The sequence below is a fragment of the Cyrtonyx montezumae genome, unplaced genomic scaffold, assembly GCF_038088225.1.
Source record: "Cyrtonyx montezumae isolate F1298 unplaced genomic scaffold, pur_monq_1.0 scaffold_2, whole genome shotgun sequence".
Lineage (NCBI taxonomy): Eukaryota > Metazoa > Chordata > Aves > Galliformes > Odontophoridae > Cyrtonyx > Cyrtonyx montezumae.
Genome location: NW_027071936.1, coordinates 21,993,865 through 22,021,651, shown reverse-complemented (window position 1 = coordinate 22,021,651; position 27,787 = coordinate 21,993,865). Strand labels below are relative to the sequence as shown.

The 27,787-nt window shown below is 36.2% G+C and overlaps 2 protein-coding genes across 3 annotated transcripts in view; one reads left to right on the top strand and one right to left on the bottom strand.

Moving 5' to 3' along the window:
- Positions 1 to 27,787, bottom strand: part of GALNTL6 (polypeptide N-acetylgalactosaminyltransferase like 6) — a 431,361-nt gene that overhangs the window by 244,621 nt on the left and 158,953 nt on the right. The window contains exons 3-4 of the mRNA XM_065736578.1: positions 19,182 to 19,320; positions 2,899 to 3,065 (exon numbers count right to left, since the gene is read on the bottom strand). Of these exons, the coding sequence (XP_065592650.1) occupies positions 2,899 to 3,065; positions 19,182 to 19,320 (306 nt within the window). The remainder of the gene's footprint in view (positions 1 to 2,898; positions 3,066 to 19,181; positions 19,321 to 27,787) is intronic.
- The window catches only part of HMGB2 (high mobility group box 2), a 397,943-nt gene that overhangs the window by 345,871 nt on the left and 24,285 nt on the right, over positions 1 to 27,787 (top strand). The gene's annotated exons all lie outside the window — the stretch shown is intronic.

Sequence of the window (27,787 nt, the reverse complement as noted above, 5' to 3'; positions counted from 1 at the left end):
CTGTCATAATTTATGGTGAATATTATTTATGAGCTACCTAAAGTTTTTCATTTTGATCACAAGAGACAAAGTAACAAGTATGAATAAAATGAATGCAGAAGTAATTCTGCCGACAAATCAGCGAACTGCTGGGTTCCTGGCTATGCATTGTAACATTTTCATCATCTGTTATCAAAGTTTTTTTTATGTGCATTCCCATATTTGTATTTGCATTAGTTAAAAAAATGAGCTACAATGTTTTTATCTTCAACACCTCTTTCAAGTTTCTACTTTCTTCTCAAGTTCTAACAAGGAATGTCTCTTGGTAACAATTTCTTCTTAAACTTTTGTGAAAAGTTTGTTTAGTAGAAAACCTCATAGAAAAATGTAGGCTTTTTTAATTGCAACACTTAAAATAACAGCACTACAGAAGCATCTCATTCTCACTTCCAACTACCTCCCAATTATGTTTAGGTTCCTGGTAGAACACTCATAAAAATACTAAGCTTCAGAACAAATATAAACCATTTAAGTGATAACGCATATGCTATAACTCATTCTGTAAATGCAAGTAGTAGCCTTTTGTCATCTCTCTGACATAAAGCCCCAGTAAGGAATTACAAAAATGGATAGAGATTTATCATTGTACTGTTTCAACACTGCACTTAACTTTGCTTGCTATGTTTCTCCCAGTTTGGACAACAACCAAGCATGCTTATATTTCATCAGCAGGAAAAGGAACATCACCAGCACATCAGAAATTTATTCAAACACTTTTTAAAGTGATTATGTTATGAACTGGGACTGAAGAGTTGGGAAGGTGTATTAGATGTTTTTCAACATAAAATAACGTCTGTACTAAATGTCTTTATAAGGTAAAAAAAAAGCACAAAAACCTCTTGGTATAGTTTCATTGAAAGCACAGCTTAAGTTATAACAAATACAAGAAACAAATTCATTTCAAAGACAAAAAAAATGATTCTGCCTAACTTGAAGTTCAATGTCAATGTTTTTTGATTCAGACCATTGAGATACTAGCACATTTTCCTTGTATGTTTAAAAAGCTCTTCCCAAAATACAACTATACTACCAACTGTGCTCAAACTCAAAAGTATCAACTATTCAAGAATACATTTCTAATCTGCATTTTAATAACAACAACAGCAACAACAACAAGAGATGAGCAAAGCTTCCTCACAATAGTTCCAGGCCGAAGTCCATTCAAGCCTTCTTAATAAGTTTCTTTCAGACTTTCAAGCCAGACACTATGATAGGCATTTCTATGCTGTATAAATAATTTCCAGTTGAGAAAATAGGCTTACAAAACCCGACATGAGGAAAACTTCCAAGATTTCTATAATTTTCATAGGAATTAATATTAGAGAGAATTACTTTGAAAATACTTTCAGGAAGTAGCAGAACTTATGCTGGGGCATGCAGAAAAAGAGGAATAGAAGTGGCACTGTTTCCCATTTAATACCATTAATACTTGTTCTAGTAACCAGGAAATATAAGCTTTCTAAAATACGCATTCCAGTGCATATAATAATAGTCAGTAGGACCTTCATTAGAGAAATGCTACAGTATTACCATATAGAGCAAGTATAGACTCAATAGCTACTCTCTCAGTATAAAGATTTTAGTTTTCAGAAATCTCTAAGCCAACTTGAAGACTTCCCTGCAAGTCATTTCCTACTAGGAAATTGTTAACCCACAAAATTTGTTGTGCTGCATTACTTTCAAAAGGCTACTTGTTCTGAAAATTTTCATCATCCATGGTCTAATATCTACATGCATGGAAAAGCCAGAACTAAACTTAAAATACTTTTATGATTTCTCTTGAATTACACTACGGACAGAGAGGCAGTTCAGAGGACCCACTGAATCTAAACCAGCACAGATGTGTGCACTACCAATATTTCCAACTCCTGAAATATTCAATTAAAATCTCACAGAATTCTTACACTGTAGCAACTCTCTAAAAGTTCCTCTTATTCACTGAGGGGCTTCTTGCAGTAACAAGTCAAAAATAAGTTTCTATGAAGTTTCTAGTTGAGACAAACCTTTCAGATCAACAAAGAGCATGGCTTATTCTCCTTTGCTTTGTATCAGTCTACTCAGAACAAGGCTCACATACACATTAGAAACTGATGTTTCAAGAGAAACCAACCCCCCAGAAATCAAAATCAACCAGAACAAGTCAAAGATCTTCATGATTAAAGTTCTAAAATAAGTATGTGAATTTGAGAAAATAAACAACTTCCAAGTTCTACACCACTGTAATGTATGAAATTTTAACAGTTTCTTAAGTAGAAGTCATACAAGGAACTTTACAGCATTCCATTCTTGTACTGTATTCAAGTAATGATGGCTACATTCATTACATGATGTACTTTTTGTTAATTTTGCCATACAGAGATGCCATGAGTTCTGATTAACAATTTGGAAACAAGTTTTTTTTTCACATTCTATTCTAAACAGACTCATTTCTCTGTATGAGATTTTGTACCAAAATATGAAACTTAGTAATTCTGTAAAATTACAGGATTAAAGTCTAATGAATTACACCCAAATTGGATAAAGTTAAAGATTTTCTGAGTGGAAACCAGCGCAAAGAAAAATAAGAAAGTTGAAATCCTAATAATTCACAGTGCTTCAGAAAGAATATATTCAAAATATTATACCAATAAAGATGAATGGTCAATCTATTTTCACCATTGAGGAGGAGAAAAAAAAAAGCAAGTTTATAGCAAATTAAAAACAAGTTTTTTTTTTCCCAGCTAAATATCAAACACTTCTTCAAGGAAAGCAGTTCAGCAGTTATTTTTTTTTTCTCAGTTTTCCCTCAAACTTTAGTTTCAACAGGAACTACATTTCATTACAAATTTCCAATAATAAACAAAAACGGTTGGGCCTTACCTCTGTCACTGAAGTCATCCACAAGAATGATTTCTGCAATCAGGCTGTCTGGAGTGCGGTTGATAATACTGTGTATCGTTCGCAAGAGGGAAGTCCAGCCTTCATTATGAAATGGGATAATGATGCTGGTATTCGGTAGCTTTTCCAAGTACACCTTGTGCTTACAGCTAGAGAGAGAAGAAAGCAGTTGTGTAAGCATATCGTGAAGTCCGCCTTGACATTTACTGTCCACAGTAATAAGCAGCTGTTTTTTAGAAAAATAAATTTATAAAGCACCTAAAAGAAGGGAAAATAAAAACAAGATAATTGAAGTAAACTGTTTGGAATTATATTTCTTTTCCTCCTGTAGAATCTTTCCTGAAATACAGCAGAGGCTAGGCTGCAATGCTTTTAGAACTTAAGTCCACAAGAAAGATTCCTTAAATGTTTTCTTCCCTTCATAAAGTCTGAAGCGAAACTTCTCTTCAGTCCGTGAAAATATAAAGCTTAAAAAAGCAGCCTGCTCTACCAGTACTCAAAGCTTAGAAACGGGCTCAGTGTTCCTTGGCTGACGTGTTCATCATGCAAAGTAACAGTATCCACAGGTACAAATCCCACTAGATATCCAAAACAATCCTTATAGCTGTACATATAGTAGTAGCAACACCTCTTGAATATGCTGACTGATACAAATAGCAAAATCTAAACTACACTGACATTTTAACAGTACCTAACTTAGTACCAGAACTTAAACTTACAATAGTAACTTGTTTTCACCTGTGAATATATGCTAAAAAACCCCATATGCTTGAAAAGCAAATAATGGTCTTGCAATTCAGTTTCTCCTAATATTTGAAAACATTTCAAGAATAATGTTTAGTTACTGAACTGGATAAGTTACTATCTTTTTATTCTTTATTCTTTATTTTTAAAGAAAGAAAGGTACACGTTCTTCTACCAACAGCATGATATTGCATTGTCAGCCACATCCACTGTGGACAATGAAACTAAACCATTACTCCTCCTCCAAGACAAAGTTGCACTCTGAGCAAGGTATCCATACACACACACATTGGCTATTCTGTGATAAAATGACAAGCAAACCAACAAACAAATACAACAGACAAAACCTTTGACTTCCAACTTACAAGTACAGATATCAGTGGTTTTTAGAAAGAATAACTGCATACAAAATACTGCAGTAGGTTATAATGTTGATTTGCATATATTTGCAGTCAGTTTGGCATTTCTACTTTACAAGTGTTACTTGAAAAATCATTATTTAAAAGTTTTCTTAAAAATAAGATTTAAATCTGTCAGCCATTTCTTCCTCGACCATGGAAAGAATGAATTTAATGACTAGTCATTTGCATAAATATCTTCTTGGTAACATTTTATTAAGCAGTTTGCTGGGAGAATATATACACACACTGCAAAAAATACAGTTACTCTGCAAGAGTATTACGAAGAAAAAATTCTACTCAGTTGTAAGACTGTGTAAAACAAAAGGAACCCATTACTCACAGATAGCTGAGTCAGCTGTCAAATCAAGACAACCACTGATCAGAAACAAACAATACTTCTGTAAGTAGCGATACTTGAATTAGAACAAATCTATTTTTATGCTTTTCCTGAAAGCAAGATTTTTCCTCTAGTATTTTTAGCTCCCACAAAGTAGGTTTCTAAAACTGAAAAGTTCTTCATCTCATTCGGAGGAAAAAAAAAAAACCCAAAAAACCCAAAAACAAATCCACAAAGCAGAACACAAAAACCAAACACGTAAACCCCAGAATGCTTTTTCTTTCTAAAAAAAGATGTCCTTTCTAAAGGGGAACCCAATTATCTACTCTTATATCTGCATGTATTTTTAGCCAGGTTGTAAAGAAATTTGTGCAATTGCATAGGTCAGTATTGTATCCTTAAGTCTATATAGATGGGAAAGGTTTCTGAGTAATTGCATATTGTAATTGGTGAGAAGGAAAAGTGACATGGACATTTAAATAGTTTAAGACCATTTCATTCTTCCCACAGAACAGATGATTTTATTAACTCTAGAAGGGAGACACTTAGAATATAAAAGCAAAAGACATCTTAAATTCTTCTAACATGTAGTCATCATTCTACTACCTATGACCACTCTTCCTCACTTACACACACTTTTTGTCTGATAACCCTTACAAAGGTATTCGGCTATAATGAATTCACTGCTGATACAAACCACAGAACACAGAAATGTACTTGTCCTACTTTTCACACATAAAAAAAAAGTTAAATTCACAGAAATCAAGCTTAAATTCTATTTTCTATTGTTAAAACAGTCTATTAGGATTCATAGTGGTGGCTCATCTTTCTTAAGCAAGTTAAATTCTGTTCATTTTTAAACTCTTGCTCTATGACTAACTGTAACAGCAGATCAATATATTTTAGAAGGCAAAACACAAAAATCCATTTTATTTGTAGTCCTACCCAGCATTATCAGTAGGAGAGTATAGCCTGTGCTACGCTACAGGACAGATCTTTTGGATAGTCATAATACACAGGAAAGGCCTATGGACTGAAATGACAACAAAGTTAGATGTCCACTGCTAAGGTATCAGCTTTACAAAGAGAATAATCAGAGGTCATATACATGCATGCTCCATTGGATCAAAGTCCATCTGTGTGGCTCCTTATATCTTGCATTTTAAAAGTGATGCCAAATACCCTGGCTACAGTAAAACTACTTGGAAGCACAGACATCTCTTCTTGTCAACCACTGCTGATCTTCAAAATCACTGCAGACCAGAGTGAATTTCATACACAGGACTTAATAAAATGTTACTATATTTTGATATACTAATGGTGCTGACAACTTAAAATAAAAGAGTCTGAATAGATATATGGTTAAGGTTTTAAACGGAAAAGATATCAATTTTTACGTGCAACAATAATACTGATTTAGTCATCAGATCTTAAAATATATAGATCTATCTTAGTTAATACTTCAACTCTTCCACATTTTACTGATGAGAATGAAGTTTAAACCAGGAGCACTAGCAAAATTTACAGATAAGGTACCAGAAAGTACATTTATCTTTAACTGCACCATTTTACGCAATGAAAGTTCTATAGGGCACATCTGGAGAGGTGCTAACACAGCCTGACTACCCTTCAGACTATTTACACTGGTTCCAATGTTCTAAGATGCCTCAATTAAAAACTATTTTATCTTTTTTTTTCTCAACATCAAATTATATTGTCAAGGGTACATGCATTTTGCTCTCATCTAATCCCATCACAATAACTGTGCTTGAAGCATTCACCGCATAAAAGAGACCCTGATTTCACCACGACTGCTTTCTAAAATTGATATAGTTAATAGATTACCTATGTTGTTGAATCTTTCAGAAGGGAAATTTCTCTGAAGAAGTGTGAAGAACTCTTTAATTACAATTTCTCATTTCCTTAAGATTTCAATCTTACCAAAGTTTATTAAAATGTCAAAATCAAGATTTTAAAAAGGAATAAAGCTAAGTATAAAAGATGACCTTTAAAAACTGATTTTAACAATGTTTAAATTCATTAATTAGTTAAAAGTTTCCCAATTAGAGTATATACTTTAAATGGAAGTGAACTACATTCACTAAAATTGACAAAATTTTACACTGAAATTGCAGTACAAACTCTTAGGTATCTTGAAAATTATAATACCTGCACACATGTACTCTGAACACCAGCCTCAGCCTGAACGTATTGCAAATTATTTGTGATTTTTCAATGAAATCACTGTTGACTAAGTATTTTTCAGGTATAAAAAGTGATAGAACAGCGAAAGTCAATGCATTCTTTGGAGATATTGAAGTTTGGGACACTAAGAAATCTATAAAGGCCTAGAAATAAATCATAGTTTCAACCTCAAAAAAAGGATGGTAGATTTAAGACAGACAGTTCAGCCAGACAGTTTCAATCAAGATTTTCAATAAGATGTAATTCAATACAGAAAAGTTTATTAACAAAGTTGATGTCAATCAACATTAATTAATACTCTCCCTTTCACAAACAAATCACACAGCAACTGATAAAGGCAAATATATTGAGAGTTTTAGTGTCACATCACTGCCTGATTAAGGAATTAAAAAGACAAAAATAGACAATAATCAGTGGTGGATTGAATAAAAAAGGGAGTGACTGCTAGGTCTTCCAGTTCTTTTATTTGTTTATTTAAATCAGGAAGGTATTTGCTATGTTTAGCTTGGTTCCATCAGAATCAGTTTTTGTCCTAGTAGCATTTTCATTTGGATTAACAAGTAAAATAATTCGTGAGATGTATGTAATAAAGTGGATCTGAATGGTAACTGAAGACAGATCATTTGACACCTATAACTTTATTCTGCATATGTTGTAAATGAGATCATTTGAATGAGATGTCTCTATGTTTATACTAACATACAGATTGAGAAGAGAAAGCTCCCATGACATCTACTAAGTTTGTGCCCTCAATTCCATAGATGAAATAATTTAAATCAGTGGTTTGTATTTATTTATTTATTTCTGCTTCCACTGCAGTAATGTCATGAATGTGTTTTCAGTAATCAGTCTTGGCCATGCATGCATACTCAATATCACTACCTTTACTGATATAAGCATAACTATTCAAGGATTAGCATTAGAGCACATTATTTGACTATTCTTCCACATTTCATTGTGTTTTTACTTGCTTTCATCTTAAACTCTACACTTTTCTTCATTTAGTTAACTAAACATCTAAGAAGAACCTTTTTTTTTTTTTTAAACTTTTGAAGTAGGATTTACTCACTTTGGCCAGAAATGCATCAAGACACATTTAATATGCTATAAGTTAAGTTGCTGGAATTAAGTAATATGATAATCCCTCTTCCTCAGACTTCCTTACATAGTTGTACAATTAATACAGATTGATAAGTAACTACTTACATAAACTGGATGGTTAATTTTTCATAGTTAGATATTAACTTCCCTGAAGAATTCTGAAAGATCCTGATCAGTCTGTCTTATCCCACACACATGTTTATATCTAAATGTATATTCACGCAGTATGTCAGCTCAATGGAAGAGCAGGCACCTGCACGTCCAGAGGCACATCCTAATCAAATAGACCTAGACCTCCAGTTCTTTCCAGAGGGTTGATTTGGGATTATTCCACTTATTTGAGGAACAATGCTGAATAGTAAATTTGGAAGCTAAAACTGCAAGATAGCATTAACAATAGATCTCTGCAGAATTATTATTTAATGAGTTCTGAAATGTCAGGATAATTTCAGTGGTTTAGATATCATTTTTAGACTTAACAAGTAACTGTGATGAGCAGCATTCATCCTGCTAGTTAAATAGCTCACACCTGTGTCTTCTTACTGAAATCATTATGCCAGTAACCAGACTAAAGGTAGTTTGAAAGAAGGCTGTGTAAGAGACAACACAATTCCCTTGCTCAAATCTACAGAATTATGTAACAAAATAAAAAATTTAGACTTAAATACCAACCATACACAAACATGCACAAGTACAAAAAAAAATTAATGTCCAAGCAGTATAGCTCCACTAGCACCAAATGATGAACTTGTGTATAAATCAGATGCAATGACAGTTTCAAGATTATCATTATGAATCAAAAGTTATCAACCCTGAATTACACTTTCAGATATTGCTCTTCTTAAGCAATCTTGCCTTTCTTTCCAAAAGCTTTTCCTCCACATTATTTGAACATTTAACACTTGATTTTTCTTACCAAATTTAACAATACACTCCTATTTTCACAACACACCTCTACTTTCAGGGGAGATTTTCTGAACTGAGCACTTCAGGGCATGAGCTGTTTCCAAATTAATTTCCAAAGCAGTAACAACTTCCTCTCTGGCCAAAATATCTTCCTCTCTTTTTTTTTTTTTCCCCTCTTTTTTTTACTTTGCCAAAGATTAGACAATTTACTGTCCACTGCTTTGGTGGACAACAGGATGGCTTATGCCCTTGTGGCCAAGAAGGTCACAGGTATCTTGAGGTGCATTAAAAAGAGCATGGCCAGCAGGTCAAGGGGAGGTGATCCACCCCCTCTGCTCTGCTCTAGTAAGTTTACATCTAGGCTACTGTGTCCAGTTTTGGGTTCCCCGGTTTAAAAAAAAAAAAAAAAAAGACAGGGACCACCTTGAAGGAGTCCAGCAGAGGGTCACGAAGATGATTAAGAGCCCAGAGCACCTCCTATAGGAGGAAAGGCTGAATGACCTTGTCTGTTCAGCCTGGGAAAAAGAAGATTGAAGGGGAATTGATTAATGTTTATAAATATAAATTTATAAAAACATCCCAGGGACGTGGGAGGCAAGTGGATAAGGTCAGGTTCTTCTTGGTGGTGCATAGCGAGCCTAAATCTTGAACATAGGAAGTTCTGTATAAATACACAGAAGAACTTCTTTACGATAAGGGTAATGGTGCACTGGAACAGTTGCCCAGAGAGGACGTGGAGTCTCCTGCTATAAATATATTCAAGACCCATCTGAATGCCTGCCTACACAAATTATTGATGGGTATCTGCTTCCACAGGGGGTTGGATTCTGAGATCTTGAAGTCCCTTCCAACCCCTGCAATTCTGACTTTGTAATGATATTTCAAACACAGCTGCTGTAAGGACAGGTGGGAGGAAATATAGTTGCCTTTAATCAGATTCAGATCACCAAAGAAAGGTAGTGGTCACAATTTGGTAATAAAGAAGGAATTCCCTACCCCTTTCCGAGGATCAAGGCTCACCAAACACTCCCAAAGGAGGGGCTCTTCAAGTAGAGAAATCCTTCCCTTGTGTCTGCCACTCTTTAAATGAGGTTAAGGAGGGAAGGACCTAGGGTCCACTCTTGGTCACACAGGTCAAATGCTCACATCTGTGCTCCCATGGCTGGTCACACCCCTTCACCAGCTGCTCAATCACTGGTTCACATCATAACCTAATGATTCCCATACAGCTGCATTTCAGCAACCTCAGGAGTCCTGTAACTTTCCCACTGTTTTGAGAAATTTAGAGCGCTATACAGTACTGTTTATTTTAAGCACCTAACACAAACATCACCAGAAACTGGCCACTATGAAATCGTGATTCATTTAACAAAAAGTTAAAGTAGAATTTATGAATAAATTAGTGAAATCTTAAGCATACAGAAATGACAAACTATAACTCTACAACCTGCACATCTTGAACACTGCTCCTACACTAAGTTATTGCAGCTGGGCCATCACACACTCACTTTGAAACACTGGAGACTGATTTTAATTATTCCCTTGAGACATAGAATTCTCCTAGGCTAAAAGAAGAGTTAAAACTAAGTTTCTGAACAAATCACTTCTACAGCCAGTTCTGAAGACAGAGGCAGACTTCTAGAAGGTTTAAAGAATAGAGGATGCTCTATTCCTGAAATACAATCCTGCCATAGTTAGAAAAAAATTGCCACAATCAACAAAAATCTATGTGCAACAGGCACTATTATTTTATTATTATTGTATTTTAATAGAAATACAACATAAAAGATCACTCTGTAAGAACAGGTAGCACAAGGTAGTTGTAATTGCTTGTTACTTACTATGGAGAGCCCTAAGATTATTGGTAGGTCTTTTAGCTTCAAAAGAGGAGATTGTCTGCTGTGTTGGGCAGAAACAAACAAGTAACATCCTTTTATTTCAAGGCACAACAGTAGCTCTGTTTAATTTCCTGATGAGTTTTAAGTGGAAAAAGAAAAAAGAAAAAAGAAAGATATCCTACAGTATCATATAGCTTAAGAAAAGATAGAGCCACAACACTTTGCATCTTTTTCAGCTTCTCTGCTAACACAACTGCACAGAGATCCACTAGCTCTGTAGGAGAGCAAATGAAAGAAAATGGGCTTTGAAAATGATCAGAAAGGAGAGAGTGTTGGCACCACTTCAGCTACTTCACAGCAAAAGTTGATTCATAAAAGCAGCAATTTGTTTGACCCTGTAGATATAACAACAGCAATATTTTATCCATGTTAAAGGATGCCAATAACAATGCCTTGGCCGGTTACCAGGTTCTGTGCTTTCTAGACACATCAACAACCTTGTAAACTGCCCTTTCTGAAAGATAATAGCATAGGAGAAGTTAAATGTCTTTCAGACATCCCACTGCAGGATTTAGAAAGCAAAGCAGCAGCTTCCTCCAGCATTTACTTCATCATAAACATAGACCACCCCCAATTTTCTCTTGTTACAGAAAGAGAACGATTATTTTAGAGTAAAACAGAATCAGCCTGCAACCTTCCTTGCACCAGTTCTGTGAATACATGCTCTATTAACAGATCTGACTTTTTCTTCTCTTTATTAAAAGGAACCACAGCACCCAGCAGCTGACAAGCCTGTGACAAAGCTACCACGACACAACACATTTCCAGTGAAGATTTACATAGTAATTGTCTTAGCATGTCAAAGTGTTCAATTTACAGCAACAAGCTTCAGTCACACTGTGTTTCTGTTTCAATCTAGCCTTGTCAACTGCACCTGATAAAGTAGTGATAACTGATAATTTCCACTGCTGTTTGACAAGGCTGTAAAATTAGCCTGTGTGTGAGCTGATGGAGGGGAAAGTAATCTTTACTTTCACAGCAGTTCTCAGTTGAGAAGCAAGTCTGCTTTACTGAGAATGGGCCTCAAATGTCACAACACTTCCTCTTTCCCTACTGGAAGAAATAAACTTTCAGCAAAAACATACCACTATGCTCAGAGAAAAAGAGACGAAATTGTACGGCAGAAATAGTTTGTGTTATTGCTGTTAATCATGCTAACAAAAAAATCATGTCTTGGAAACTACTTTGGAAAAAACCCTGCACCCTTTATGCAGGTTTTCACTCAGAAGTGACTTCACCAGATCATGAAGCTGAATTAGGTGCTTGTTATTTCACATTTGGCTGTGTCATTTTGATCCATCATAGGTAATCACTCCAAAAACTCTGCATGGTTTCAAAGAAGTCAAAGAGCATTTATCTCACTTCATCATTCAAATAGAAAGGTTTCTCTAACCAAGGAAAGCGAGTATACAAGACAGATGAACCATATGACACAAAGTGTGTCTATACTTGTAAAGCCTTGTTCTACAAGACAGCGAACTTTAAAACTCCATCACTTATGGCAAAACCTTCAGATATATATACAGATCTGTAATTTGCATTAATAAAGTTACCTATTTATATATTAAATCCAGATCTGGAAAACATTAGTGCATATGGTTATTTTATCCTATCTCAAAATTTCTCACTTAAAAGGAATCTTACAACAGCAGGCACCTTAGTACTGTATTTCAGCTTTAACCTTGCACTTCATGACCTATGAACGCCCAAATTCCAGTATACATGTATATACACACATACCTTCGTTTTTTGAAAGAAGATTATAAAACTATCAGCATACTCAAAATTCATTCATCATAGCAAGCAAACATATCTGATTGCCTCTCAGAAGACATGCAGACCTTAATAGAATCTACACAAAGCCTCTAATACAAGTCTGTTTGCTTTCCTGACTGAAGGAAAATGAAGAGGATTGAAGCTCAAGTTTTCATTGTTTCAAAGTGCATTCTAATCACACTGCTTTAGTAACCAACCAACCTTTGACATTCAGCTACCATTGATCTTCAGCTTCAGAAATCCTAAGTATTCTTTTACCACTTGACCTTGTGTTCCAGAACTATTCAACAGGCTGCCAAAGGTCAGTTACATCTTTTCCATACTAAACATACTGCAGCTAAATACAAGATTACAACCATGTTCAGCTTGACTAAGAATACAATAGGATACTGCAAGTCATCAAGAAATTATTTTAAAGTGTTAGAGAGAATGAAACATTAGTGCATATAGAACTCAAAGTACAAAATAAAGGCTGGAACCCATTTTATCCAAAACTCCCTCCAAAATTGCAGTAACATCAGAGCAGAGGCTTACAAGAACAGTATCTGATCAGTGGGGAAGCACAGAACTGCATGCAAGGTTATGCTATGAGATGATGAACATTACTGCAAGGTGTCTTAGAACAAGGGAAATGCAAACATCGTTCTGCATGATCTTCCTCTGTTGGAAGCAAGAAGTTTAGGACTCAGCACCTTAAGGTTTTCTCAAGCCACTGGATTAAGCTCCTCTGACATCCTTCAGTTCTTTGATTCTAATTAGTGAAAGAATATAGCGGTTGCTGCATTACCCACATCCAAATTAATACAGAATGCAAGTCTTCCTAACTCGAGAATGCTTCAATTATATATGGGATATATGACAGAAGTTTACAAAAATGCTTCCAAAAGTTAATGGATAGGCCAGATGAGAAAATGTAACTGGGTTTGGCAAACAAGAACTAGAGGGTATTTGATGCAGTTAATATCACGTTAGACTAAAATACATTACAAAAAGTTCCTGCATTACACAGCAGCCAGTTGTCTGTCTATGCAGAAGGCTGTAAGGCCTGCCAGTGTTAGGAAATTCAGTAATGAACTAAACTAACCAAGAAGATCCACAGTACACCTGTATAAAGGCATAGAGGATCATAGATCTCATTCTTTTGCATCACGCAAAAATCCAGTTCCCATGGGTGCTGAAAGAATCCAGGGGAAACAAACTGGAAGAAGCAGCCAGGCTCACATATTTCAATATCACCTTTCAGTATAGATAAGATAAAATAATGGGTGAGATACTTTTAGGTCTGACCACTGTCAACATCAAGGTTACAGCCAGTATGCGTGGGAGGAAAAGCTGTGAAAAAGCTGCAATCAGGACTCACAGACCATAAGCACCAGCCTGATCAGCAAGTTCTCAGGTCTGCTACCAGATCTTGTGGCCAAGGGCAGCCTTTGGGAAATTAGAGCTCAGTAAGGTTATTCATAATCCAATCAGCCAAAATAAAGCAGTTGCATTTTCATTCTAGCCTTGCTGCACATTTCCTGTCCTTATTGCATGACATACAGCAGCTAATTTTGTTGCTAACAAGAGCATACCATCAATTTACATGTGTTTTTTACTATTAGAGCTGAAATTTCACTGGATTAACAGTATGCGAACTTATGCAAGGTAGATGCCTAACTGCATGAAAAAAATGCCCAGATAGGAAGTGAGAATTGATACCAAAGAACAAGGAAGGTATAGTGACGCTTAACTGAAACTATTAAACTGCCAGCAAACATAATCACTGCATTCACCCATGAACTGCAAAGGTCTGGAACTCCAGAAACTCAATCTTTCTCATTGATCTTGAAGTTACACGTGCTTTCCAGTTGCAGTATTGCTTTTGTGAGCCAAAAGTTTTAACCACTGCCAAAAGCTAACAGCCTTGGCTATCCTAGATGCACAGAACTGGCTGCAGGGTGAATACCCTTCACTATTCCTTTCCCTATTGCTTTTAGATTTCATAGTTATGTTTATTGCAGCTTCCTACTTTCTCAGCAATATGAGAGGCTTTACTGCAGTGTAGACAACATGCAAAGCATTCAAATCCACAAGGACAACTTTGTCGCATCTGTATAAAAAGCTTGCCTCATTTTTTTTTTTTTTTTCCAGTAAACAGACCTATAAGTCTTGGGCTATCATTACTGACCTACTCAACACTGCAGCTATTGCTCCTCACCAAAAGGGTGGAAAGGGAATCATCAGTCTTCATCCCCATATTAGTTGTTTCTGCCATAAAAAACAGGCACACAAAGCACCCAGAAAGCACCTAGAAATTATTCAATTGGTAGTACCAATACATATCTTGCAGAGGAACTGACAGCAGGCGTGACAGAGACAGAAGGCTACAAGTTTTCTCAAGTATAAAATATTCCTGATCCTGTTTTTGAGGAGCTACACTTAGAATGAGATGCCCTGAAGCAATTGCAGAGAGCAATCTGGTGAGGCTTGGAAATGGGGACATTGCCTATCGTGTTTTGGCACGCATGACTTTCCACCTTCATTACATTATGCAGTAACTGCACCAGGAAAAAGCAGTCAGTAATAACCCCCAGCCTTCTCACTACATCTCTAGAAAGACAATTTGTGCTTAACCAGCTGCTCTGAGGCCAGATGAAGTTAATATAATACTAACAAGAAATGTTGCCCTTTGTAGGGAAATCTGAACCAACACTTCTCTGAAGTACCAGAAGTGAGCTAGTAGGTTTTGCCGTTTGTAGACTGCAGTCAAACTTACCATAAGATTTAGCAAGTTAGAAGAAAAAGTTGTATCAGCTAGCTAATAGCTGTTCCAAGTTAAGCACACCCAGAGTGCCTCTTCAGCATCCCTTGATAGCAGTGACTTCTGCCCTCTGAACAATGAGATGGCGCTGAATTATTTCTCTACTGACTATAGCAGAGATTACTTGAGTGCCTTTGAGCCAACTTTTACAACTTCTCTTGGAGTTTTCCATCATTAAGCATTGAAAAAAAGGAAAGCAGAGGAGCCAGCTTTTCATCTGAAGGGAACAGAGCTGCAGAAGAACTGGGGCTGGAGCACAGAAGGCACCTAACACTGGACAACATGTTAGAGGATTCAGATATTAATACTGCATGATTATAGAACTACAACATCAGCTTCAGATTTTTAAAAATGCATTTTTCTCCCTCATGATTCTATGTTTTCTGCAAATTTTACTAAAACATAATTAAGGAATAACAGCGACTCCACAGCTACTCCAAAGACACACAAAAAACAAACAAACAAAAAAAACCAACCACAGGCAAAGCAGAACACAAAAGCAAACAAGTCCACTCACCTACAGCTAAATAAAAAAACCTTTAGATATCTCACTGTGTATTTTTTTTAGCTTCATTTAAAAACAGAAAGGACAGCAACTTTACTGCATTCAAATATTTTGAAATAGAACCATTCAGGCATTCACTCCGCTTCTACTGCAGATAAGGATTTGAAGAGCTTCAATTATGTTGAGCAAGTATAGTGAAATGTGTGTATTTGTTGTTTTTTTATTTTTAATTATGAAAACAGAAGAGCCTCTTTCCAAATAGAGGTATGTTAAGGCTACATTTTTTCAGAGGCCTGTGAGAAATATAACATCTATGATCACCAAGAATTGTTTGGACTTTGCAAGGAAGCTTGCTGGGCCACCGCCACCCCCATTCCATACAGCAAGAGCCACTCAGCACTTAGAAACACTGACTCCAGACCATGCCTGCTGAAAACAAACATCACAGAATTATTAAAGGTATCAATGCAAAAAATATCTATCTATAGCTCTGGAAACATAAAAAGGATGAGACTTCTGGAAATAGAATATTCAGGTAAGCCAAGAAGAATTTAAAACATCTGTGTATGCACAAGATATAAATAAATGCTTTACAAACCACAGATACAAGGATTCCTGTTGGAATAAACCTATATGAACACACCTAAAACATGGAAGATCTTGAATCGTAATGTTTGCAGTTTATTGATAACCAGAATCAACTTAAATCCCTTTGTTTCAAGAATGAATAGAAAAAAATTATCTGGTCTAGTTTATGAGGAATCAGGAGTTTCAAACAAGGCATTCCACAATTAATATTCTTTATTTAGGCTAGGTGATTGCAATAGTTCCCCCCAAGCCTCATCAGAATTCCATTTTGAATGTTATTCAAACATGAATCAGATTTGGTTTTATTTGAACTGAATTGGTAAACACAGATTATTTCAGAATGTAGAGAAGACAAGAATCGATGGTAACTGTTAGACACTTAAACAGCAGTTTTCTTCTCCAACAGAAAATGATCACACTTTTATCTACTGCCTTTAGAAATACTGCCTTGTACTCCAAACCAGAGCAAGTGGCATAGGCCAGCAAAACAAACAAACAAACAGCCTTCTGATCTGTTCAGTTTTAAAATATTTTTACTACTAGTATGGAATTTTAACTTTAAAAAGTAATTCAATGGCCAAGTCTAAATGTTTCCCAGAACTCAAACGTTGCTTTCAACTTCAGGTGACAAGAAGTCTTGCCTTCACTAAACACATCCTGAAATCCCAATGAACTGAGATGGCATTTCTGTTTCAGGTTTCTATTTGGAATAATAATATAAAGCAACAACAAAGACCAAACATCTAAATTCCATTTTCCTACACTCTGAACAATAGCCTCAAAGCTATTTATTTGTTTCAGGTGCTAGGGCAGAATGCTTATCTTGAATTATCAATTGACTATCTCCTGCAACAATTCAGGCATTCCAAGACAAGAGAAGTATTTCCTTCAATATAGACATCTAAGATTCCTCTAATCTTCTGCTGTTATCTAGCAAACAAAACTGGCCCCTTTCCAAACTCAGTTTCTACATGGAATTTGGAAGGGAAAACCAAAGACTGTGTACGAGAAGCAAACAAAGCCTCTAGCTATTCTGATACACTTTGCACGGATCTGTCATGTAAGCCCTATTTCTATAAGCAAAAACAGTTCAGTAAGGTAAGTTGTTTTTTTTTTACTTTAACTAATCTTCTGTTCATTGCCCACCATCACTCCCTAGTCTAAACTACCACTGTGAGCATCCAATTCCATGAAACTGATACAGAATTGATATTAAAGAGCACATAGAAATGGCAGAAGTATCATTCAGGTGCAGTGAGAAATGAAAAAATTGATATGGGAGGTATTAGAGGAACGCAACAAAAACATAAAAAAGGACTAAGAGAAGTTGTTAAGGTGGCCTTAAAATAGAACTTAACCATCTAATTCCTCCAGAGACTTTTAAGCACATTATCATGTCTTAAAAAGGAAAGGAGCACCCATCTGAAAACATATTTCTGAAGCACCCTAAATATGTCACACTCAGAGGAAATAATCAAGAATACTATTAAAAAACCCACAACAAAAAAGAGAACCTGAGTTTCTCAGAGCTCAAACATTTAACCACTTGCTTGGTTCTCCTCACTCCTTTACCAAAAGACATATTTTGCAAATCCTGAGCCCAGTTTCCAAAAAGAACAAGGAGAAAATTCATTTGGGTTAAGAAGAGCAATTTACCTATCAGTATCTCTGCGTACTTTCCAGAATATCAGTTCCTTAGAGGTGGGACTTGAAGTTTATTTGGTTCAAGACTTTCTATAATGTAATTTTCTGAATTGATTTCAGAAATACAGGAATTACTATAGCTGCTTAAATATATTTTGGTCTAAATTGCAAGATTCATTACTCAGTTTTTATTGCATTCATGAAGGTTTGTTTTTCTTTTACAAAGTTCCTCTACTGAGCAAGAAAACTATTTGAGATTTAGTTCTATAAACCAAATCCTAACTTGTTTCAAGGAGTAACCACTAGAAGTGCAGAGCCTAGCCTTGACACCTTGCTATACTTCTTAGTATGCAAGCTATGTGCAGAAATACGTCTTACAAAACAATGAAGTCAGTTAACTAATGGACAGTTCATGTTACAAGTGTTTAATGTAAGGAAAGTAATGTGGGCATGACAAGTCAGTTCACTCAGGACACTACAATAACATCCATCACACAAGACTTTAGGAAGGTCACACAAACATAGCTGAACTGGAACATGAAAATGATGTCTTGAAGGTTCAAGTTTCCCAAGTGACACACTCAAGTGAACACACTGACAGACTGGGCTGGGGTTGGAGGAAGAAGGTAGCACAAAGAAAGGCTGGCACAGTACTAACATGTTTCAACCACATCACTTCAGACAACATATTATTCACTTCCTTTCTGGGGACATGTGGAGAAACATCAATGATTATGCAGACAGTAGTGAGTGAGAAACGAATTACCAGGAGATCAGATTGCAAAAACATACAGGGAGCGTAGACTCGCCACCTCTCTTTTGTATTTAATAATTGTTTACTGCAGTTTTACTATAGAGCATGGAAGAAGAAGATGCCATGGTATTTATCTTCCTCTCCCCACCCCATCAAAATCTCAAGCTTTTTTATGTAACAAAACCAGAAGAAATTTTTTGGAGACAATTGGTCCAAAAATTTAACCAGTGAAGGTTTATGCAACTTCTGAGTTTGCCACCAAAGCTTTTCAACAACTAACAAGAGAGAACCTGAAGGAAGTTTTCTAAATGTGAAGCATTCTTTATCTCTACGTAATAAATCACTGCCCAGAAACACCATTAAAATCATTTCATAACAAGAAGTTGTCTTCTATTATTTCAGAGTGTAAATAATAAGATGGGAAGCCAGTTTAAAAGACAGAATATGATTTAAGTACAGTGAAGATCTCGCTATTTCTTATTTAATGAAACTGGCACATTGTTGGCTCAGCACTTCTATTTTACTTCCCAAGAAAGCAAGTTATTTAGGTATATTCAAAGAAAAAAATATAGAGTGAAATAATCCATGGAACAATTTACATACTTAGGATGTCGGATGTCTGGCAGAGATCGTTCCAGTGCTATATTGTTGCTAACAAATATGTTGAAGCCATTTTCTCTATAAGCTGAATCATCATGGTCTTCCTCTGTCAAAGGGTACGGCTTTCCATGTTCACCTTTCCCTACAATGAAATAAAACAATTATTTGTCTCAAACTGATAGCACAGAATGGACTACAAAGATAAAAGTAGCAGTTCAGTTAGTATATTAGCTCTGGAACATATCTATTTAACTTCTTCCAAATGTCTTTACTGATAAACACAAGACATAAAGAATAAAATCTGTCAAGATGTTCCTAAGTTAGCTTAGCACAGGTTTCAGAAAAAATGCTGCAGAAGGGTCTGCCCTCAGAAACCTCCCAGCTCATTCTATTTCCAGTGTGCAGGATTGGCATCTAGTGGATGGCAAAGTTCTTACTCCCAGACAGACATCAGAACAAAACTTATGCCATCTTTGCTTCCGGAACAAAAGTTATTTTCCTTGGCCCCGTTTCTTTGGTTAGGAGTTGTCAGGTTAGTAAAACTTCATTTTGCAGTTAAGGGAAAAGATCTTGTAATCCATTTCTTACTCTGTCACAAAATCATTTTTTCAGTTCCATGGGCCTTTTTTTTTTTTCCCCCTTCTTTTGTTGCTTCAAAAATATAATAGAACACTTATTGAAATTGGAAAAAAAAGCCAAAAAACAAAAACTTGTTCTTTTCACTTCATGAAAAGTCTCAAAGACTTTCCTCTGTTTATTTTATGGAATTCTCAATCACATCCACAATTCTTTGAGGAAAACAAAATCTTCACATAACAAGCTTCATTTGCTAATGAGATTGAGGTAACATAGTTGGACTCTTAAGTATAGACAGAATGGTGAGATTAAATTTTTCTTCAACAGTACTTCAAACACAATTTCAGGGAAAACTAGCTTTGAGCTGTATTTCCCTTGATAATTGGGCACACATATCAGTCACAACATCACCTCAGCATGAAGAATGAAGTGTCTGTCTATTCAAATTGTCTATGGTTTTTAATGGTAGTTACACTATTTTGTTAAATTACTTTAAATTAAATCAATTTAAGTACAGAACATAATGCCTGCTGCCCGCATTTTACCTGGTAAAGATTTCTACAATGAAACAACTAAATCAATAAAGCAATGCTCCTGTTACCCCAAACACAAACATTCAAATCAGGTATAAGTTCAACCATTAGAAGTCCCTCTCAGTTCACCCAGGTTTCCTTCCTTTCAGAGGCAGTCAGCTTAAAGCCATTTTATCTGCAAAAATTTGATTTGTTGATTAAGGATAAACAAAGCCTTTTTGCATCAGAATCCACTTTTCATTGTCTAATTGTGAACAGAAGAATGGGTTTCAGCAAACTGTTTTTGACTGATCTGAGAAAATGGAGCACTCAGTTATCCTGTGTTTTAGCAGGCAAAGCACTTCCTATACTCACTATTTCCAAATACAGCTTCAGCATTAAGGTTTAGAGTATGCAACTTCCCAGAACAAACAGTAACAAAACCAAATGTTTTGCTCTGGGCTCCTTAAACACCCTCATACTCAAAGGGACCAGCCAGATGGCCTCAGCACTTCTAGTGTCTTCACACTGCTGATTTGGTTTCAGAAAGTGGTCACTTCAATTCCCTAAAGAGACCAGCTGCTTGTTCCCTGGCAAAGGACAGGCTTTCTAATCCAGCTTTTTGTTCCCAAGTTAATTCTCACCACCAACTCACTTGGCTTGATTAGTACCTTCTGCAGGCAACTATACCTTTCTCTCTTCCAGTGAGAGAGCAGAGAACAAACAAAAAACACTTCAAAGAAAATGAAAACATGAAAGTCTTCATTTCTTTTCAACTATTTTTATCTTCCTTGTTCCTACAGAGGTCAAAGCTCTCCATACCTACTCGTAGTCTCAAGAAGATATGCATTCCCCTACATCTCACTGATCAGCTTATAACTTCTCTGTTCTTCTCCCTCCAGTGCACTCTCATAAGAAAATAACTCTTTTCACCTGAGATCTTTTAAGAAAATTAATCAGCTTCCCAGCTAGATTTGATAAGTGACCTGGTCCTCAGCTGATCAGAAGTAGCTGCAGAGCAGAGCAAGCTGAGAGAAAGAGTCAGCAGTATCCTTAAAGTCTATGAATCTCTGTCAACAGTTTAAGTATTTCACACTGCACGCACACAAAAAAAGTTTAAAATAGGCCATACAATCAAAGATGGTGTAGCTTTTCATTTTCAGTTTGTTTTTTTTTTTTTTACATGAAGTATTCTTTTTATCTCAAAGCTTGCACAAAGATGTAGAATTTCACTATAGGTCTTAATTAAACAATTAACATTACTTAAGAGAAGGGAAAATTGCATTCTGAAATACTCTTTGGCTATGTCATTTCATTACTAACAGGTATTTTGATATTTTTATTTTAGAACATCTCTGAGATATAGATTATCACACCCTAAAACTAATGCCAATTTTTATGATTTCATACTAAATATGACAGGAACTACAACATTTCAGAGCATTACTGAGAATTCAGTTTTATCAGATCTGTTTCATAATGCAATGAGAATAAGCCACTGTAATTCAAACCCTGAGACAGACATCTTAGCCCCAAGTATTTGACCCATCGCAATATATAGATTACTTTTGCACATATACAGGAACTTGGGTCATAAAGTACGCTAGAAGTTGTGAAGCATGACTACTTCCTGACACTAAAATATATGCCTAGAGGCACGTGGGCTTTTAATAATCCAGCGTGTGTTTCTCCCAAGCTTCCTCTTTTATTTGCTTTCTTACCTTGCAGCTGCTTCTGATTAGCTAGGACTCAGACAGACACCTCCTGCTGTACAGCAGTTGGTTAATTTTGGGAAAAGAGCTCAGGTTAAAAAGAAGTGATTTCTTATGGCTGGACTTGAAGAAGAGAAAGAAAGTGCTTAGAAGCTGGATATAAAAATAGTAATAAAAAGAGGACAACTTCTGGAGAATCAGTAGGCCTGAAGGATTCTCTTTATGCAGTAACTTGTCAGATATGAGTCCTACCCGTATTACAAATTACTGTAAGCATATTAAATTCTCTTCTTGCACTGATTTGCCTTCCTAGTTTAAGAAAGGCAGTTGCCTTTAGTGCATGCTGCTTAGGAGATGAACTATCCCAAAGTCTACTTAAAAGGACTTGATACTGGGGCTGCTTCTATTTAACATCTTTATTAACAATCTTGATGAGGAGATTGAGTGCGCTCTCAGTAAATTTGCAGGTGACACTAAGTTGGGAGGGGATGTTGATCTGCCTGAGTAGAAAAGGGCACTACAGAGGGACCTGGATAGATTAGATAGATGGGCCAAGTTTAACTGTTTAAGTTTTAATAGGGCTGTGTTGGGTCATGCATTTTGGTCACAACAACAACCACAGGCAACTCTACAGGCCTGGGGAGGAGAGGTTGGAAAGCTGCCTGATGAAAAGAGACCTTGGTGTATTGATGGACAGTCAGCAGAATATGATCCAGCAGTGTGCCCAGGTGGCCAAGAAAGCCAATGGAATCCTGGCTTGCATCAGGAATGGTGTGGTGAGGACTTGGGAAGTAGTCCTGCAGGGGTACCTGGCATTGGTGAGGCCTGACCTTGAATAACATGCTCACTTTTGGGCAACTCAGTACAGAAAAGGACAGTGAGGTCCTGGAACAGGTCCAAAGAAGGGCAACAAGGCTTGTGAAGGGCTTGGAGAATATGCCCTCCGAGGAGAGACTAAAGGAACTGAGGCTGCTTAGTCTGGGGAAAAGGAGGCTGAGACCTTATTGCTCTCTTCCAATATCTGAAAGGTGCTTACAGCGAGAGCAGGGTTGGTCTCTTCTCACTGGTAACAGGTGACAGGATGAGGGGAAATGGCCTTAAGTTGTGCCAGGGTAAGTTTTGGTTGGATATCAGGAAACACTTATTTACAGAAAGGGTTGGTAAGCACTGAGGCACTCCAAGGAGGTGGTTGATTCACCATCCCTGGATGTGTTTAAAAACCATTTGGATGTGGTGCTCAGGGACATGATTTAGCAGACGGTTGTTAAGAGTTAGGGTAGTATGGCTAGGTAGTGGTTGGACTCAATGATATTTAAGGTCTTTTCCAACCTGAGCAATTCTATGATTCTAAATGCCAGACTCAAAAGGTAAAAAAATATCACTGCATAAGAATAGTAACATTCTGGTGGGTGAAAAAGATCACTAAGAGGTACTGTACAGGCTACTGGCTACAGAGTGGTACTTTCAAACTACTGACAGCGAGAGACAAGCCTTCTTATGCTGGTTGTTCTGCCTGAAGGCAAACCAGCTATTCAGCAAGGGCATCGCAGCTATAAAGGAGCTAGGAACAGAAAGGGAGGCAGGCCCTAGAGCAGCGAACAAAGCCAGTCCTAAGACTTGCTCCTAACCCTGTCTGAGAATGGTTTACAGTTGCAGCACAAATTAGCCCAGGACTTCTTGTTCATTCACAGTTGAAGTTGACATCTCTGCACTAGTTAAATGTTAAATCTGAAAATTAAAAAAAAATAAAATAAAATTCACCACCACAAAATTCTTATCCAGTGACTGACAAATAAATAAACAGTAAAGTAAGATAATCTAGACATCCAAAGAAAGTACTGACTTGGTCAAATACCAGATGCTCAGGAATTTTTTAGTTCCACTTAGGGATATTACTGTCCCCTAGGAAATAATACACTCTACACCTAGCCCCAGTGAATTTAAGTTTTATGCTTGATAGCTTGTGGTAATTGATAGTTTAAGAAAACTTCAGTCAAAACATCTACTATTAATATTAAATACAGATGCAACAGAAGGAGAACAAGCCTTATTGTTTAGCAGATGGCATGAAGGGAAGCTTAGGGTGAGACAAGAAAATCAGAAACATTCTGTATCCTCAGCACAGATGTGTAATAACAGAATAATGTATCTGGATCAGCCAGGCATGATAATTATGAAGAGAACAGGGGTACTGTTTGCAAATAATCTAGAAATCAGTTCAAACATGTAACAAAATTGAAGTTCTGTACTGCTTTTCTATGCAGTGGATAAAAGACCTTGCTTGATAAAATTATTAACAATAAAAAAGCACATTACAACAGGTTCTGGTTTCTTTTATCCTTTTTCCTGTTTGCTTTCAGATGAGCAAATTATTTACAATTTAGTTGGGATGGTAGAAAAAACTGGCCTTAATACAAGTTAATATATTAACTTAAAAATAAATTTACTGTATATTCTACTATTTTGTATGATTCTGCCATTTTCTAATATATATTAGGAGGTTTTTTTTTTTTGCCTAATACACCTAAATATTCCATCCAGAATTTATTACAATGTTGTCTATATGTATCACATGTAAACTCAGAGGCCGTTCTCTCTTCTCAATATTCTCAGAGGGAGAACAGGTCCAATCATATATTAAAGCAATGTTTCAATACAAAACTGGAGTCTTATGGAGGGGGAGTGACTGTATTTCTTAGGAAGGGTAGACAAAGGAATACAAATCCAAAATAAATGTTATCAAAGGACAGCTTCGAAAAATAAAATGTGTAAAAGGAGGAATACAGATAATCAGTTGAATAAAAATATGGAGTTAGACATTACTAAACAATGGAAAACAATTTGATTGATTTTGTCAGTGAAAATGGGATTTAGAATGTCTATTTGTTTTATTTTCTTGGCTTCTCTACCTTGTAACAGCTTGGAAAACCATTGCTGTGATTTACAGTACTGAATTATTTATTACATAACTCTGTCAAATTCAGAGACAATACATAAGGCTTTTCCTCAGCATTACAGATACAGCTATAATCAAATCTTACTTATGCAATTGGGAAAAACAAAATCCCGGGCATCTAAATAATGAACAATACATTTTTTCAGGTGAGAATAAATCACTTATTTGTAAACATATAACAAAATGTATTTATTACTATTTCAAGATCAAATATAGAAAACAAAACAACAACAACAACGAAAATATCACTCCAGTTTTCTGGTAGCAAATATTAAAGTTCCAACTATTTTATTATCATTCAGATACCAGTAGCATATACTTGATTTCTTTTCAAGGACCATGCAGTCCTCAGTAAGTGCTGGGGAAAAATTATTGGGCATGAATATAAGGCCTTGTGCTTTCAGGATTGATGTTACAGTAACATGATGGTCCGCAGGAGAAACACAAACTAAATTCCTTTCTCTTTGGTAATGGCTTTATGCAAGTAGCATGGGTTAGACAAAAAAGACAAAGCTTCAAATTTTGTTCTTTAATTGCCTACTCACTTCTGAAATTGGAAAAATAAAAAATAAAAATAAAAAAAACATAAAAAAACCCACCCGAAATACACAGACGAGGGATGAATATTCTCCTTAAAGTTTTGCAAGGGTGTGTCCATATATTGGACTGTAGTTGAATTCTTGGAGTATTGTTTGCTAATCAGTAGTAGCATGAGATAAAAATGAAAAGTCTATTGCTAATGTAGAAATGAGATACATGCTTATGGCAGCGATGCATTTCTCTGCTCCTCAACAAAAAGAGATTCCACACAATATGATAAAGAGCATTTCCTGGAGAGAAGAGGAGATCAGAGAGACAAGTGGGAACCTCTGAAATATACTTATTTTTACATATGCAGTCTTATTACTTTTGAAAAGTATTAGTGTTCAAAGAAATGTATATCGAAGTGAAAAAATACAGCTTTTTAACTGCATTAGACATACTTTTCAGACTTCCATGGGCTGGGGCTGTCTCTTCATGTTCATCTAAAGATTGTAATTTCTGTGTCAGAATGCAACAACAACAACAAAAATGGCATGAGATTCATAAATTGAGAGAAGCAGATTAACAGTATTCTGCCTACACCATGGGAACAGCTTCATGTGTTCAAGCAAACAGAAACAGCTGCAAAAAGACACAGTAGTTTGGTGGGCACCTAAAACCTGGGAAAAGCAGTGGCAGTGGTGAGCAGGACAGAGAAGTAAGGCAGTTAGCAGAGCAAGGAATAGCAAAGGCTGGCAAAGCAGAGGAAGCTCCAGGTCATGCTGTCAAGACTGTAGTTTGAATCAGCTCGTTATAGTACAAGGATCAACCCCAACAAGTAAGGGGGACTTGAGTTCAGAACTGAAGAACAACCAAATCAACTGCCCTAGCCAAATCTTGCCAAATTGGATTGCAAAATAGCTATCGCTACACTTAAGTTGTTAGTTATTTGTGTATCTTTAATAAAATATTGCTTGCTGAACCAATCAATTGTCAGGAAGAGAAAATGAGCTCTGTGCTCATATGCTTAGCTCTCCCAGGTATCCAGACACTCCACTGGATATTGCTCCGAATTTCAGCCTGGCCTCTGCTGCTAACGTTTGCATTCTTGCAGAAAAGGCACATTACACAGCTAAGCAGAGATGGATTTTTCCAACTGTTATGATATCATTTATATTACTCATATTTTTATTATTTTACATCCAGACACTGTGCTTTATCTTAAATATGTGTATGTTCTCAGTCAACAATTAATTCCTAAATCTTATAGGCTATACTTTCTGGAATAGTAAGGTAACATATCCCTTGCCTTTTTCATACCTTTGTAACATAAAAAATACTGCCTCTGCATTACTAACATACATTGATGAGCAAAAATACAGTGCTTGGAGGGGCAGGAAATTGCTTCCAAATATGTCATGAGGTTAGCCTGTGGCACTGTGGCATTTCAACAAACATACAAATGCATGAACTCTGAAAAGTAAACTGCCTGAACATTTGAACAAATACTTCATAAGAATAAATACATCTAAAAAAATCTACAGCATGTAACACTTGCTTCAAATACTGCAACAGCTTGATAAGCAGAAAGAACCCTTGTACCCTCTTTCCCACTTTAATAAATCTAGATTAAAAAAAAAAGAAAAAAAAGCAGACTATTCGATGTCCAGTGTATTTAGAAAGCTGCTGTTTACTATGCAAGATAAGCAACAACACCTGCTGTTTTGATATGAACTGCTCTATCACTACAGCAGAGCAGCAATATCCTCAGCAGCATTCTGCAAGCTGAGCTGAATCTAGTCACGACCCTGTAGCCAAGGGATGCACAGTACATCTTCTCTTTAGTCTAACTACTTATCACCAAATGCCACAGCCACAAGAATATGTTTTTCATTTAACACTGGGACAGACTGGCCATAAACCATTAATCAGAGCCAAACCTTGCAAGCCCTGAATGAGTAAGCATGTGAGAAAGAGAGTTAAACCATAATAAGGGTTTCACAAGGTAACCACATTACCTGAAGAACATTTGTTTCAGTGCTTAGATAAATTAATTCATATAAAACTGTTTCAAGAATACTATTCTAATTGTCTCCACTACCAGGAGATTTTCTATAATTAGCATATGTGTCCAGGCAGATCTCTTAATGCAAAATTACACTTGCACAGGCAGAGTTCTAGGAAAATACAGAAACACAGAACGATAGGCTTCAAGCAGCTGTAACTAACACAAGATATTCTCCTCCCCCCTCTTCCTTCATTCTAAAATGTACCACAAGCATGTGCTCTTTAATGTATTCCGTCACAGAATAACAACAGGATGTGTGCCAC